Raw genomic sequence first — 13,048 nt, forward strand, 5'->3', positions numbered from 1 at the left:
TGCATTATTTTAGATATTTCAAGACTGTCTTACTAATATTCTGGGGTATTTAATTTTCTTCTGGACTAAATCACTGAATTTAATTTCAGTTATTAAGAGCTCGTTGTTGGGGATGTACAAAGATCTAGCCTCTGGACTTAGGTTTTCATTTCAGTGCTCTTCAAATTATTTAACAAGGGCAAAAATTATAGCGTAGTGTTGTCCGAAAGGTTTCAGAGGTGCTGGGAACGTGTTGGGCTGTAGGCTGCTGGAAAGTGTTACTGAAAACCAGTTGTTAAAAAAAAAAAATAGTTTGTGGAAGACAAGCTGCTTTTGAGTTCACAGCCCGAAATACCTGTCCCGGCAGGCAACGTACCGAGGTAAGAGGAGCTGGAGACCCGACCCAGTGCTCCTATCGATCGCTCCCTGACGCTGACTTTGTCCCTCTTGCACAGGCATGGAGATTGGGCACGATTTTTTTCCCTTCGCCACCATGGGGCTCTGTGACGGCCTCGCGCTCTGCCTGCGAAGTATCGATCATAGCGCGTGCTATGCAAACCCAGCAGGTGAGGGGAAGACAGGAGTCTATTACCTGAGGCCATTTGTGGACAAGGCCCTTTCGCCAGCTGAATACACCAGTGAAACTTTATTCTGTGCTCCGAGTCCATCCTTTGCTGGGAGGGGCTGCTGGTCTGCTGGGGTGCCTTGACCCCGGGCGCTGTAGTGGTCCTCGCTGCGGCACCCCCCCGGCGCCGGCTGCTTGTTTCCCCTAGCTGCTGCCTTTCCTAAACGGCATTTTTATGAATGCCTACTTCAGTGGAGAAAATTAACACACATTAAAAGCAGATGAACTTTGTCAGATACAATTTCATGACAAGAAGTGGAAAGGAATTGATTTTGGAAGACAACCGAGTTGTAGTGTTAATTATAAATGACTGTATAGGCGTTTTGGGTGAAACTGCAGGCGTTATTGATTCATGCTGGCACACACGCGGCTATCTGCAGGAGTTCGGCAATATGAAGAAATTCAATAGTGCTAACGCAGGCAGTGTCCTTCGTGGTTTTTTCTTTCTTAGAAGACATCTGCAAGGTTTGTGGGTCAACGAGCTGATCTGAGACAGTTCGGGGAGGGGAAAAGGAAAGGCGGAACCCATCAAAGGCATTAAGACTAAATGCTGAGGAGGTAAACAAACCAACAAACTGATACGAAGAAAATGATACCAGGCAGCAAGGAGGGGCAGGTGTGGCTATGAGGGCACTGCTGGAGCTGGCTGCTGTTTTCTTTAGGAATTGGCATCTCTGTTGCGTGTGTGGGAGCTGCGGCAGCCCTTATCCCCATCCAGGTCCGGGAAGGGAAGGGGCATCGTGGCCGAAGGCAAGAGGAGGCCGTGCCGGCATCTGTCACTGGTTTTGTGCGGGTGGCTGGGAAGCGCTGCCCCAGCGCAGCTTCCTGAACCGGTCTTTAAAAGGGCCCTCCTGAGCTGCACCCCAGGTGGGGTCTTCTCCTCCTCTGTCCGTAGCACAGCACAGCACCACTGGAGAAGGGAATGCACGCACTTTTTTTCCCAGCTATGGAGACAGGCAGGAAGTACGTTTGATGCGTTTTGCCTGATTTTTGTATTAACATTAGCATGAAGTTGTCTGGGTTAAGTAGCTTTGTTCCTAAATCCATGTTATGAAGCAATTTCAGCTTAGTATTTAATCTTCCATCTGTGCTCGTTCTCTTAATATTTTATGCTAAGCTTCAGGATTTACTTAGGTCTCAACCCCTTCTTCTCTGCAAAATGACAAACACTTCTTAATTGGAAGAGGCTCGTAAGCTGCAGGGAATGGATTTTTGGCTTTGCTGGGCCCTGTGGTGTGCCTGGGGCAGTGTCGGTGAACGCTTCCCTACTTCTGCTCACGTTTGTCTGTTGAAACCCACGGCGTAATTTACAAAACGTTTCGCGGCTGGTGCGGAGCAGCCGGACTCCCGCGCGCTTGGGGAAGGGCGGGTGGCTCCGCTGCCGCCGCGGGCCTGATGGAGCAGCGCCGTGCACGGCGCAGGGGAGGCGTGATGGCTGGCCGGCTGAGGGTCGTGCAGCCAGCGTGGAGGCAGGGAGCCTCTGCTCTGGAAGCAGAATTTGCTTCTGCAATTGTGTCCGTCACGGGCCTCTCCCCCGAGCAGGCACTGGGGGATCCTGCCCTTCCTCCCATTGCAGCATCTCCTCCGGGGACGCAGCCACAGCTACGTGGCTGCCTGGTCCCCGGCGTGCAGTGCCCGGGGCGGGTGGCAGAAAGGGAATCTCCTTTGAACTTGCCGAGTTACGGGATTGCACCGTCGCTTGCTCACCCAGGCTGTCTGCTCTTTTAGAGGAGATTGTCTTTTCCCTAGGAGGCGAGTTGCTGCCAATGCAATTACAGTCAGAGACGTGGTGCTTGGCCCTGCTCTTGGTAAGATTGCATGTGGAAGCCGTGGGTCTGCGGGAAGCGGGGATGCTCTCTGGATGGAGCTTTGCATTGAGCTTAGCCGCGCCATGGGAGAGGGCTAGCAGGAGCAGCGCCTGGTCTGAGAGGCTGCTGGGCGAGGATTCGGTCTTTGCTCTCACTTGGTTAAAAGCCTTTTTTTTTTTTTCCCCTTTGTGCATAAACCGACATGCAGAGCATTTGCAGAGGAAAGCTGTGAATCCTTAAGGGTCACCTTCTGTCTGTGGTTGTGCAGTCAGTGTGCTGGCTGGACCCTCAGAGCCCCGAGTCCTCTTCTTGGTCCTGTTTGTCTCGTATGACTTTGTGCAAATCATACAGTTGCTCTGTCCCAGTTTCCCGCTTGTCAGTGTGGTTAATGTTTCCATACTTCAAAAAGAAAACAAAGGTTAACTTAATTGTTTGAGGTAGTCAACTGTGGCAGTGATGGGTATGATAAGTGCATGCCGTAAAAGGCGGCTGACCAGCTGGTAAATACTGCCAGGGTGATTAATAAATTAATTTTACTGCGGCATGCACAATCTTGGCCATGCTTCACTTGAACACCGACTACGATCGACCCCGGAGCTTACAGAGCCTGTGTCCTGCAGTCAGGTTGTCCTACTTGATGCACATGGTGAGACACTTTTAATCACTGTTCATTGATTAACAAGATAAAGCTGCTCAAACTCTGATGCCCGTTTGCAGATTAATCAGGATTTCAGCTGGGCATCTCTTCTGCTGTTTTTAAGCCAAAACTTGTATGCTCAGCTAGCTGCAGCTTAGGAAATGTTGAGATCCTTGCTGATGAAGGAGCAGCTTCAGCATCCTTGGAGCTGTGACTCGGAGTCCCTGGCTGGAGAGGAAGGTTATGCCCAGGAGCTGCTGGCGGAAAAACCTAGTTGGCAGGCTTCATGGTGCTGTGCGATGGAGATGTCTGAACTGCTGGGGAGGGAAAAATAAAGCTCTCCTATGCCAGTTGAGTGGGAAACCATGCATTTTCCAACTCTGCACCCTCAGTGGCCCCTGCTTTCCTTATGGCCCAGGCTGGGCTTGAGAGAGGACGTTGCCCTCTCTTGATAGAGCCGTCCACTCTTGTCCGAGGAGCTGCGGCAGATGAGTCGGTAAGAGAAACCCTTCCTGTGGGTGCATCATGCTGGGTAATCTGCCAAGCTGCAGCACGAATCAATGTTGCTTGTTCTGCTACTGGTTTGATCGTGTGTGCATAGTGTTATATCAAGCGGGGAACGTGTACTCTCTCTGTCAGTGAAATGAATAAGGCACGCCTGGTGAACGGGGGCAGCGTGCGTGGGCAGCGATGATGGAGCTGCAGAGAGGCAGTTGTTCTGTCTGACCCATCCAGCTGATTCTCTTTGGCTCTAGGAGGATGTATTACTGAATTTTATTATTTAATTATTAAGTTGCAGTAGTACCAGAGGACAAGGAATAGGATAGAAGATAGTGTACAAAAAAAGATAATTTCATTTTATAAATTGTTGGCCTGATCTCTTGAGAGCTGCCACATACCCACTGCAAAAACAAGCATAACAGGGACACCTAAACCAGCTGGGCACCAAGAAAAACACTTGTAGGATGAGGTGGAAGAGGGTGGGAGTTTATCTGAGAAAAGAAAGAGATGCACACGTGATGCATCACATGTGCTGGGGTGCTTTGAGTCTTCTCAAGTGTAAGATTCAGGCAACCAAGGAACAAAATTAGCAAGTAAGCCCACTGGCTGAGCTGCGCCCGGGCTCCTCGGGGATGCGCTCGTGTGGGGTCAGCGGGCCTGTGTTTCTGGGAAAAGCAAATTGAGGCGTTTCATGCGGTTATTGACCAACGTATCTTCTGACAGACACTTGTAAACTCACTTCTCCTAGCTAGTAGAAAACATCAAGGAACAGCCCAAAAGATGCTTCTAATGGAAAATGTTCCATTTCCTGTGATGAGATGTCAAATTTATGTGACTGTCGGGCTCACCCTTAAATCCAAGGTATGGCAGCAGTAAGCTCTGGATTTAGTGCTCTGGTCCCGTCAAGTTTGTAAACAAGATTGATTTTTCTGCTCTTCCTGACAGAGGGTGTGAGCAGGAATCTCGTGCCACTGTTCAGACTTTGATGCTGTAACGAGATAAGCTTCTCCCCGCGGGGAGGGACGAGCTTGAGCCGGAGCCGCAGCAGGCGGAGGCTGCAACCGATGCGCAGCACCGGAGCCCGCGAGCCCGTCCCGTCGCGGGGCTGCCTGCCGGGAGGCCCCGGGCACCGGCTCTGCTCTCGGGGCGCGCGTCGCCCCGTGTCCTGCAGCCGCTGGGCGAAGGGCTGGTTCTGTGGTGGTGCGAGCCCCGGCTCCGGCCACGGCCCTGCGGAGCCGGGGGAAACGCTCGAGTGCTCGGGGAAGTTCAAGCGTTGTTCCCAGCGCGTGGGGGCTGCGGGGTCTGGGGGTCTGATCCTCTGCCTCTTCGGGATGGGGCACAGCACGATTTTGGCTCGCTGTCAGCGGCTCTTTCAGCGGAGACTCCGCGCGCTCGGTGCTTGTGCCGGGTTTCTCCGTTGAAATCTGGGTGCTGCCGCTGTTGCGGAGGGATGTGCTCTCGAGCTTCTGCGCTCCGGAGGTGGCCGTTATCGGTCACTGCTGACATTTGTGCCCTGCGCTGTGGTCGGTGCTGCCGAGCTGAAAGAAAAACAAACTATGTTTCCGTTATGTGAATGTAACGTTAGTTTTGGTTTGGTTTCTCAAATATAAAGAGGAAGCTGGAAATTTTGGGAGTAATTTAAACACTTGCTAGTTTTTCCTGTTTCATCTAGCACCCTAGGTAGGGAATGACGTTTACTATGCATGGTGGCTCGCTGCCTTAATCTTACTTCTCTGTTGTGTTTGTCAAGCCCGTGCTTTTAAAGGTTACCTTTATCTGGTATTGGAGTTGTGCAGAGACGGGAGGGGTGACTATAGAACCGCAGGCTCTCCAGTGCCATGTTGGCAGCAGCTGTAGCCAAGAGTTTGCAAGATCGAGGAGTAAATGTTGATTCTTCTCCCTAGAAACACATATTTTCCTAGAAATCCCGCCTCCGGCACCTCTCAGGAGAGGATGCTCCAGCTGTCCGGCAGGCGCTGACAGCCGGTGAGGGTGTCTGGGCTCCCTTGCGGCCAGTGGGAGCAATGAGGGCTCCTGGCACGTGGATCGTCTCGCCCAGTGCCAACATCGCAGGCAGGTCAGGCAGACAAGCGCCTGCGTGTCTCCGGTGACCGCTGTGGGGTCCTGGTGCCCAGCGCAGTCGCCAGCTCAGCTGGCCAGAGCCCACTGATGAGGCTGCCCTTCGTGTCTGGGTGACTGCCGCGTGCGCCGCGATGCTTCGTCTTGTCCAGCTCAGCTCGGAACCACAGCCAAGAGGCGCCCGGGAATAACCTGCTCATTTCAGTTCCTTCATTTTTTTTTAAAGTTTGGGAGTCTTTTATTCTCCATTTTAACAAACTAACTCTTCAGTTTTGCTATAGAAATATGATGTTGAGTCCACATCAGGTGGAAAGCTGCAATTTCCATTCCAGGTACGAGGAAGTCTCTCTTCATTTCTTAAGCATGACTGGAATGGGCTTGAGGAGGCCAAATCTGCTCCTTTCTGCAGGCTTTTCTTGCACTGGGTGACACGACAGCACAAGATCTTGTCTGGCAAGGAGCAAGGCTTTTAGGCAGCTCTTGAAAGGCTGAGTCTGTTAGGTAAGGAAAGCAAAAATCTCTCATGTGCGTTGCTGCTCCCCGCTCTGCCAAGCTGCTGTCTGTCGTGTGCGGGCAGCCAGGGATGAGGGGACCACTGGGAGTACAAACCTCAGCCACGGTGCTGCGGTCCCTCCCCGAGTGTGACTGCAGGGCACTGGATTTCTAAAGACCTTGCGGTAGATGAAATAACCTCCCCTTAAATGATCACCCATTTTCAGCATCCCAGGGAAAGGTCCTCCCCACCCTGTGCTATGTCTAGTGCACTGTCCTCAGATCACAGCTGTAGCTGCCAGTTTTATATCATGCTAAAAATTAATGAACCAGAGTACGCTGGAATAATCTGCTTTAAAAGGAACAGTCTCAGCAGCCAGCTCCTTAGAAATGATAAGAGAGGGGACTGCGTTAGTGGAGCTGTTCATCTAGGAACTTTACAAGTGATTAAATTTAAATATTCAGGGAGCTGATGAAGGGATAGCAGACAGCAGCACCATGCCAAGAAGATGAAGGAGCCAAGCAAAACATGAGGGCTTCTGTTTGGCTTGAAATCCAGCTGAGACAAACTCCTGCCCCTCAAGATGGCCCTGCTGGGGGTCACCCCTCAGCGTGGAGGGGCTGCCAGCCCGAGGGGACCTCTGTGCAGGCAGGCGGGAGGTGTGCATGGGGCATGCCTGCCCCATCCCCCGTGGGGCACCCAGCAATGGCAGGCACATGTTTCTTTGCAGGCTGCTTCATTTTCAGGTGTTCCTGGGTCTGAACTGAAGCTGTTGCAAACTGCTTTATGGGCTTTTGCAGCCTTTTTTTTTGTTGATTTTGTAAGGTAATAAGTCTTTCATGCAGAACTAGCTTCTGGATGTCCTGCCAGGGGTATTGCTTGTAGGCAGCATGTTGCTTGTAGTAAAGATCAAGCAAATCCTTCACCTGGATGTTTGTTTGCGTATCAAAGGTACTTTTAAAAGGATAAGGGGAACATGTGGAGACCTATAAAAGTAAATTTATACTACTGTTGTTTAACTTCAGCGCACAGCAGTCATCGCAGGCAGTGACTGCTGTGTAATCCACAATGATAAGGCCGTAGCTGCCAGTGAATGGCCTGTGGCTTGGGTTTGTATATGAAGCTCTGGTGACTGATGAGGTTTCCAGCTTCTCCATTTGCAATATTCCTTCCCTTTTGGGGTTGTTGTTGAGTCTTGCTGTGGTTGCCATGTAATTTCTGCTCCACTTCCCTGACTCTAAACCCTAAGCCATGTGTTTTCCATATCCTGCATCTTTCTGCAGCCACCTTGTCCCCTGTGTCCCTCCAGAACCACCAGGTGTTGCTCCAGCTGATGTCTGACCATTCCTCCAGCCCCTGGAAAGGGTCTGCCAGCCTGGAATTCAGTGTTGAGCTACAGCATCCAAGTGTCCGTTCTGGGTCAAACCAAAGGCACATCCCTCTGGGTGCCAGGATCATGCACGTGCTGAGGGAAGGTAGCCTGGAGGGTGATGCCTGCTGGCCAGTGGCAGGCAAAGGGTGTCCCAGGAAATAGGGAAATGCAGTCATTAGATGTATCCCCCATTCATCTTGTGATGTTCTTCCCATAACTCCCTTTGTCTGTCTTTTCAGCTTGCCTTCCTGGATTTTACAAGCTTTCCCTCCGTCTCCCTTTCTGCTCTCCTTGCCCTGAGCACAGCTTCACGCATGAGGAAGCCTCCACGTTCTGTTCCTGCCAGAAGAACTACTCCAGGTCCCCGTCAGACCCACCATCTGCCTCCTGCACACGTACGTCTCGCTGAAGTGCTGGCTCTTTGTAAAGCGAGGAGATGGGGATGCAGACGCTGCGCCCGTCCCGCAGCACAGAGCTGGGCGGGTGCCTGGGACGCTGTCCGAGGCGCTCCCGCTGTGAGCCCGTGGGGGCTGCGCTCGGGCACGCGTGTCCCTGGGAGGTCCTGCCTGCACGAGGGTACTGCTGCAGTGGGGAGGGGATGGGGGGGCCGTCCCTATGCCACAGGGCTCGCAGGCTGGGCTTGCAGACTCCCCGGTAAAACTAGGGCACAGTCATTGAGTCAATATGGTTCACAGATTTTAATTAAATGGCCTCTGGTTAATTGGATTGGACCCCAGCTACTCCAGTGATGGATGCCACAGTGATGAGAAACCCTCCTGCTTTGCCCAAGAGCGAGCTTGGCTGGGCTGTGCCGACCAGCAGCACGGCTCCTGGGCCCTTGCAGCCGAACCCCAGGGAGGCACCGGGTCCGGCAGAGTGCTTCTGACGTGCTGCGTGAGCTGTGGCTTGCTGTGTATGGTATGATGTGTCCCTGCAGTGGGGATCCTCCGTCTGGGGTCCCCACCGAGCTGCGTGCATCAGCACGTCTGTGTCCCCTTGTGCAGCCACGTGCTGCGGCTGCCCAGGACCTCTTGCTCCACCACCGAGTTGCTGCTCCCAGGGGACCCGTAGGTTCGCCCTCCTCCCCAGGCAGCGCCCAGCTGTCCTGGTGTCCGTGCACAGACACTCTTCTGCTTCCAGGTCCACCTTCTGCCCCGAGGAACCTGGTCTACAGCCTGCGGCAGTCTTCGCTGGTCCTGGAGTGGAGTGCCCCTGCTGACGCGGGCGGCCGGAGCGACCTGACCTACAGCCTGTGGTGCGGCCGGTGCCCGGCGGCCCTGCGGGGCCGCTGTGAGCAGTGCGGCAGCGGCGTGGGCTTCGTGCCGCAGCAGACGGGGCTCGTGGACCGGACTGTCACCCTGGTGAACCTGCTGCCTCACGTCAACTACACCATCCGTGTGGCGGCTGTCAACGGTGTCTCGGGCATCAGCCCGCTGTCGGGGCAGCAGTATGCCGAAGTCAACGTCTCCACCGGTCTTGCAGGTACGGCTGCTGCACAGCGCACGTGACCGCTGAAGGCAGGCGGTGCCTCGCCCCCGTGGCACCACGAAAACAGGTGTTGGTGCCGTCTCACGCTTGTGTGCCACCGCTGGCGTCCGTGGGTCTGCTCAGTGGCTGGTTCCACGGCTTATAGCCGGGAAGACACGGGGTCTGGAGGTGGCGCGAGCACCGTCCTCGGGGCTCTGCCCGCCCAGTGCCGTGGCGGTGCCCCGATTCCTCTCGGTTTGCTCCGGTGGCCCAGATGTGGTGCTCGGTGGTGGCGGGCGGCGTGGCAGCGCAGGCTGCAGGCGGAGATGGAGACAGCCTGCGGCACTCCCAAGGGGGTTTCGGTTGGCGCCATGGGGAGGCGAGGAGCTGGCTGTGCTGGCGAGCCCGTGGCCCCGTTGTGTCCCGCTGCGCTGGCTTGTAGCAGCGTGGCAGTGAACGCGGTGGCAGCCTGGGCTCCTCCCAAGGGACAAGTCTGCTCTGTGATCCGGCTGCAGCTTGAATTTACAGGTCACAAAAAAGCACCTTCAAAGAAGCAATGTTTTCAGCCCGTTTCCAAAAAACCCTCATTAAAATAGATAATTCAAATATTTGTCTATCACTTGGGAACAAAAAGATTGATTTCCCCTCTCTTCTATGCTCTCTTCTTCTGTGGCACAATTTCTTACTGTAAGCGGCCCTTTCCGCTTCACGTTTCGCGCGTGTGCTCCCTTACGTGCGGGGAGGCGAGCGTTCCAGCCTGCCTGCGCGCGCGGGGCCCTGGCCGGCGGGGTTTGAGCCCTCCTCGGTTGTTAGCGGTGCCTAAGGGAAATCAGCTCTGGCTTGTTGTGTCCTTGTCTACTCCTCTGCGGTTACGTTATTAATTTGCATGAAAACCCTTTGCCAAGCCACAGTTAATGGAGACAGATGATCCTCACATACCTCGTGGCAGGAATTGGCCAACAATTTCATCTGAAGAGATTAAACTTTGATCTTGTTATAATAATTCTCCCACCACTTGATCAAATGTTTTTGCACGTGTTGTTGCTTTCTCTCCCCTCGTATAATAATTTCTGTGAATCCGTTGGGTGGATGCTGTGCCGCATACTGCTCTTCAGTGGAGGCGTCATTCCTCATTAGGATCTTTGCTGTTCAAGGATGGATTTAGCTCTGGGAAGCTCTTCTGTCTCCTGAGCTCAGACTATTCCTGAGCCAGCGTACAAGCTAGGGAGGGGTGAGCTTAATGAGGTCTAATAACGAGCCGTAATTCCAGAGGCTCCTGCCTGGTGTCAGGTCGAGGGCAGAGGGACCCGTGCTCAGGAGCTGCCTCTTCGCCTGGAGCTTCAGGTCTGAGCTGGGGACAAGAGGCCGGGTAAGGGCAGCAAGTGCCCCGTCCTCCGTAGGGAGCGCAGCAACAAGTCCGGGATGCCAACCCATGCCTTAGCCGTTTGTGTAATACAGCTTTTCTTCTGGGTAAGTGGGGAATCTCAGCCGCTTACTCAACTCTACGTATTCCAGAAGGAACTGAAATACGCATGAAGAATATAGCATAATTAATCTTGTAAGCTGTTCAAAATCAATGTCTCTTGTCGAGCTGTCGAGTCTCCGGATGCAGATGGTGGCTCAGAATTAGCTGAGCAGCTGAGGCTCAGGAAGTTTCTTGAAACACTTACATTTTTTGCTGCTGAAGGTGTCCCCTCCCAGGGGCAGGAGGGGCCAGGCTGGACCCCCCCCATCTGCAGGTGCCCAGGTGCCCCGGTTCCTCTTGCTTTGGCACTGTGGGCAGGAAGTGACAGTGGTGATTAACCTGCGCCCATCGGCAAGGAGGACGAGGGAGGGGGTCATCTCCTGGGGAGGCAGCTTCTCACTCCGGTTTGCCTGTAAGACCCTCTTGGGCAAGAGCCCCGCTGCTGCGAGGGGACCCGGTGCAGGCAGGACGCGGCGCCATGGCTGGCACGGGTGGCTTGTGGGAAGCGCTGTCTCCAGCGAGCCCTGAGCCCTGGGGCCCCTCATCATTAAAGCCCATCACAAAAGTGCTGGGTGGGGCCAGAGATCAGGAGAAGGGGGGGAAACTTCAGGGATGCCCGAAGGCAGCGGTGACTTCTTGGTGCGATGGTCTCGGAAGTCATTTGCAGCAACGGGGAAGCTCTGGCTGCAGATACTCAGATTCAGAGGAAAAATTAAACAAAGAAACCAGACCCTTTTTAGCTGTCAGATGCTTGCTCCTCTAAATATAGCTCTGAGTGCAGCTTTTGCACTGCCCTTCCCCTTCAGCAGTCACAAGAGGGAATTAACAGTTGTTCTTTGTATTTGCAGGGAAAAAGAAAAGATGCTATTTAGTCTGCAGGAGGCAAAATTAATACTGTGTTTTTTCTAATCTGGCCCCAGCATGGAACTAAATAAAAGTGTTTGAGGAGCGAATGGAGCTGTTTACCTGCACGAGTAGAGCTGCATTAGCTATGTAAATGTACACTCTGGAACGATGTCATTTCTATTCCCGGCAGGGATCAGCTCATGTCTTAAAGGGCCTTTAAATCTGTTGTAGATTAATAATGCAGCCGGTGCCAAAACGCATTCTCCTTTCTCAGACTGTGGAGAAGTGGTTTGTGCTGAATTAGGGGCTCTGAAGCAGACTTCCCTGCGCCTGCTTGCTGCTGGTGCAGCGACACCAGCCCGCCCCGGCCCGCAGGGGCGCGGGAAGAGCTGACGCGGGGGCGCGGGCGCGCAGCGGCGGGGTCTCTGCCCGCCACGGGGCGAGGACAGGACCTGGAAGAGCTGCACGGTAACGCAGGAGTCTGCGTCTCTGCTTTGGAAAGAAGGACCCCGGGGCAGGAGTTGCCTGGGGGGCAGCGCCCGGTGTGTTTTCTGTGTTGGGGCGTGAAGAGCCGCGATGGAGGGGGGAGGCTGGCTGTCCCAGCGCCGGCGGCACGTGCTGTGCCTCCGACTGCCGCTCGCGCCGTGCGGGGAGCGGCGGGCGGGAGGGTGGGCAGGCCGCGGTCTGCTCTCGCTTGCTGTGTGTCTGCTCGGCCGCTCTGAAGGGGAGCGGGGAGCGGGCCTGGAGACGCTGGGGGCGCGAGCTGGGCCACACCGAAGAGGCTCTTCCTGCTACGTGGCCTGTGGGCACTCTTGGTTCAGCTCCATCTTGAAGCGCTTGCTGTTGTCCCTCCCTAACCCCTTGGGATTTTGGATGCAGTGGATCGTTCAGTGGAGGAACACAGTGCCCACGCCTAGTTTGGTGCCTTTTCTGCTGGTATGCTGGTTAATTAAGAGGAGTAAACCCACGTGCACTGGAGTGGAGTTTATAAAATCGGGCAGAGTGGTGAATAATTTAATGTTTGCTTTTTCAGAATAGAGGCAATGTTAGGGAAGCTTAAAATATTGATGGGAAACACATTTTTTTCACAGTGTGAAATGCTTTATAGTCTGTGTGATTTTCTTTAATCTCTTTTAAACATATTGGAGGCTAGTGGCTGCTCTTCTGGCGTGTACCGTGGGTTCTGCTCTACAGCCCATCACAAAGCATGATTTTTTTTTTTTTCCTGATGACTTTGTTAACAGTCAGGACAACTGTGTTCAGGTTTCTTCAGTCTGTTTGCTGGATTCAGAGATACAGGAGGGCATCTGTGTGATATTTTATTGATGGGAATCATATAAAACATATAAAACATAAAAGCTTAACTTAGTTTACAGGAGCAAAACCCAAGGTAAGCGTCAGGCTGGCCTTGGCCGCCTGCATCACTTGTTGTTTTGTAAGACATGCAGTGGCGTGCGCTCATGCGGAGGCCGTGGGCTCGCGGCGGGGATTACCCCGCTGTCCCAGCGGCGAGAGCTGTGCCCACGTGCGTTTCTGTGCTTGTGGGTCAGTGTGTGCTTGCGGGACTGATGAAGGAAGTCGAGAATATTTATCTATCTTCATCTTACTGAAACACTTCTTACATATGAAAATCATTCTCACCCCTCTGCCCCAACAGCAAATGCCATATTACAGCCTGTGCCAGCCTAAACCTGGCTCTGATGAAGCGGGAATAGGGAGCAATTTGCAAGGTTTGGAGCAAAACCGTGCCAACCTTGGTGTTTGAAGTGCCACAAG

The 13,048-nt window shown here is 53.6% G+C and overlaps 1 protein-coding gene across 1 annotated transcript in view; it reads left to right on the top strand.

Moving 5' to 3' along the window:
• Positions 1-13,048, top strand: part of EPHA10 (EPH receptor A10) — a 55,065-nt gene that overhangs the window by 21,535 nt on the left and 20,482 nt on the right. The window contains exons 6-7 of the mRNA XM_064471231.1: positions 7,734-7,889; positions 8,635-8,976. Of these exons, the coding sequence (XP_064327301.1) occupies positions 7,734-7,889; positions 8,635-8,976 (498 nt within the window). The remainder of the gene's footprint in view (positions 1-7,733; positions 7,890-8,634; positions 8,977-13,048) is intronic.

Source organism: Phalacrocorax carbo, chromosome 22, assembly GCF_963921805.1.
Source record: "Phalacrocorax carbo chromosome 22, bPhaCar2.1, whole genome shotgun sequence".
Taxonomy (NCBI): Eukaryota; Metazoa; Chordata; class Aves; order Suliformes; family Phalacrocoracidae; genus Phalacrocorax; species Phalacrocorax carbo.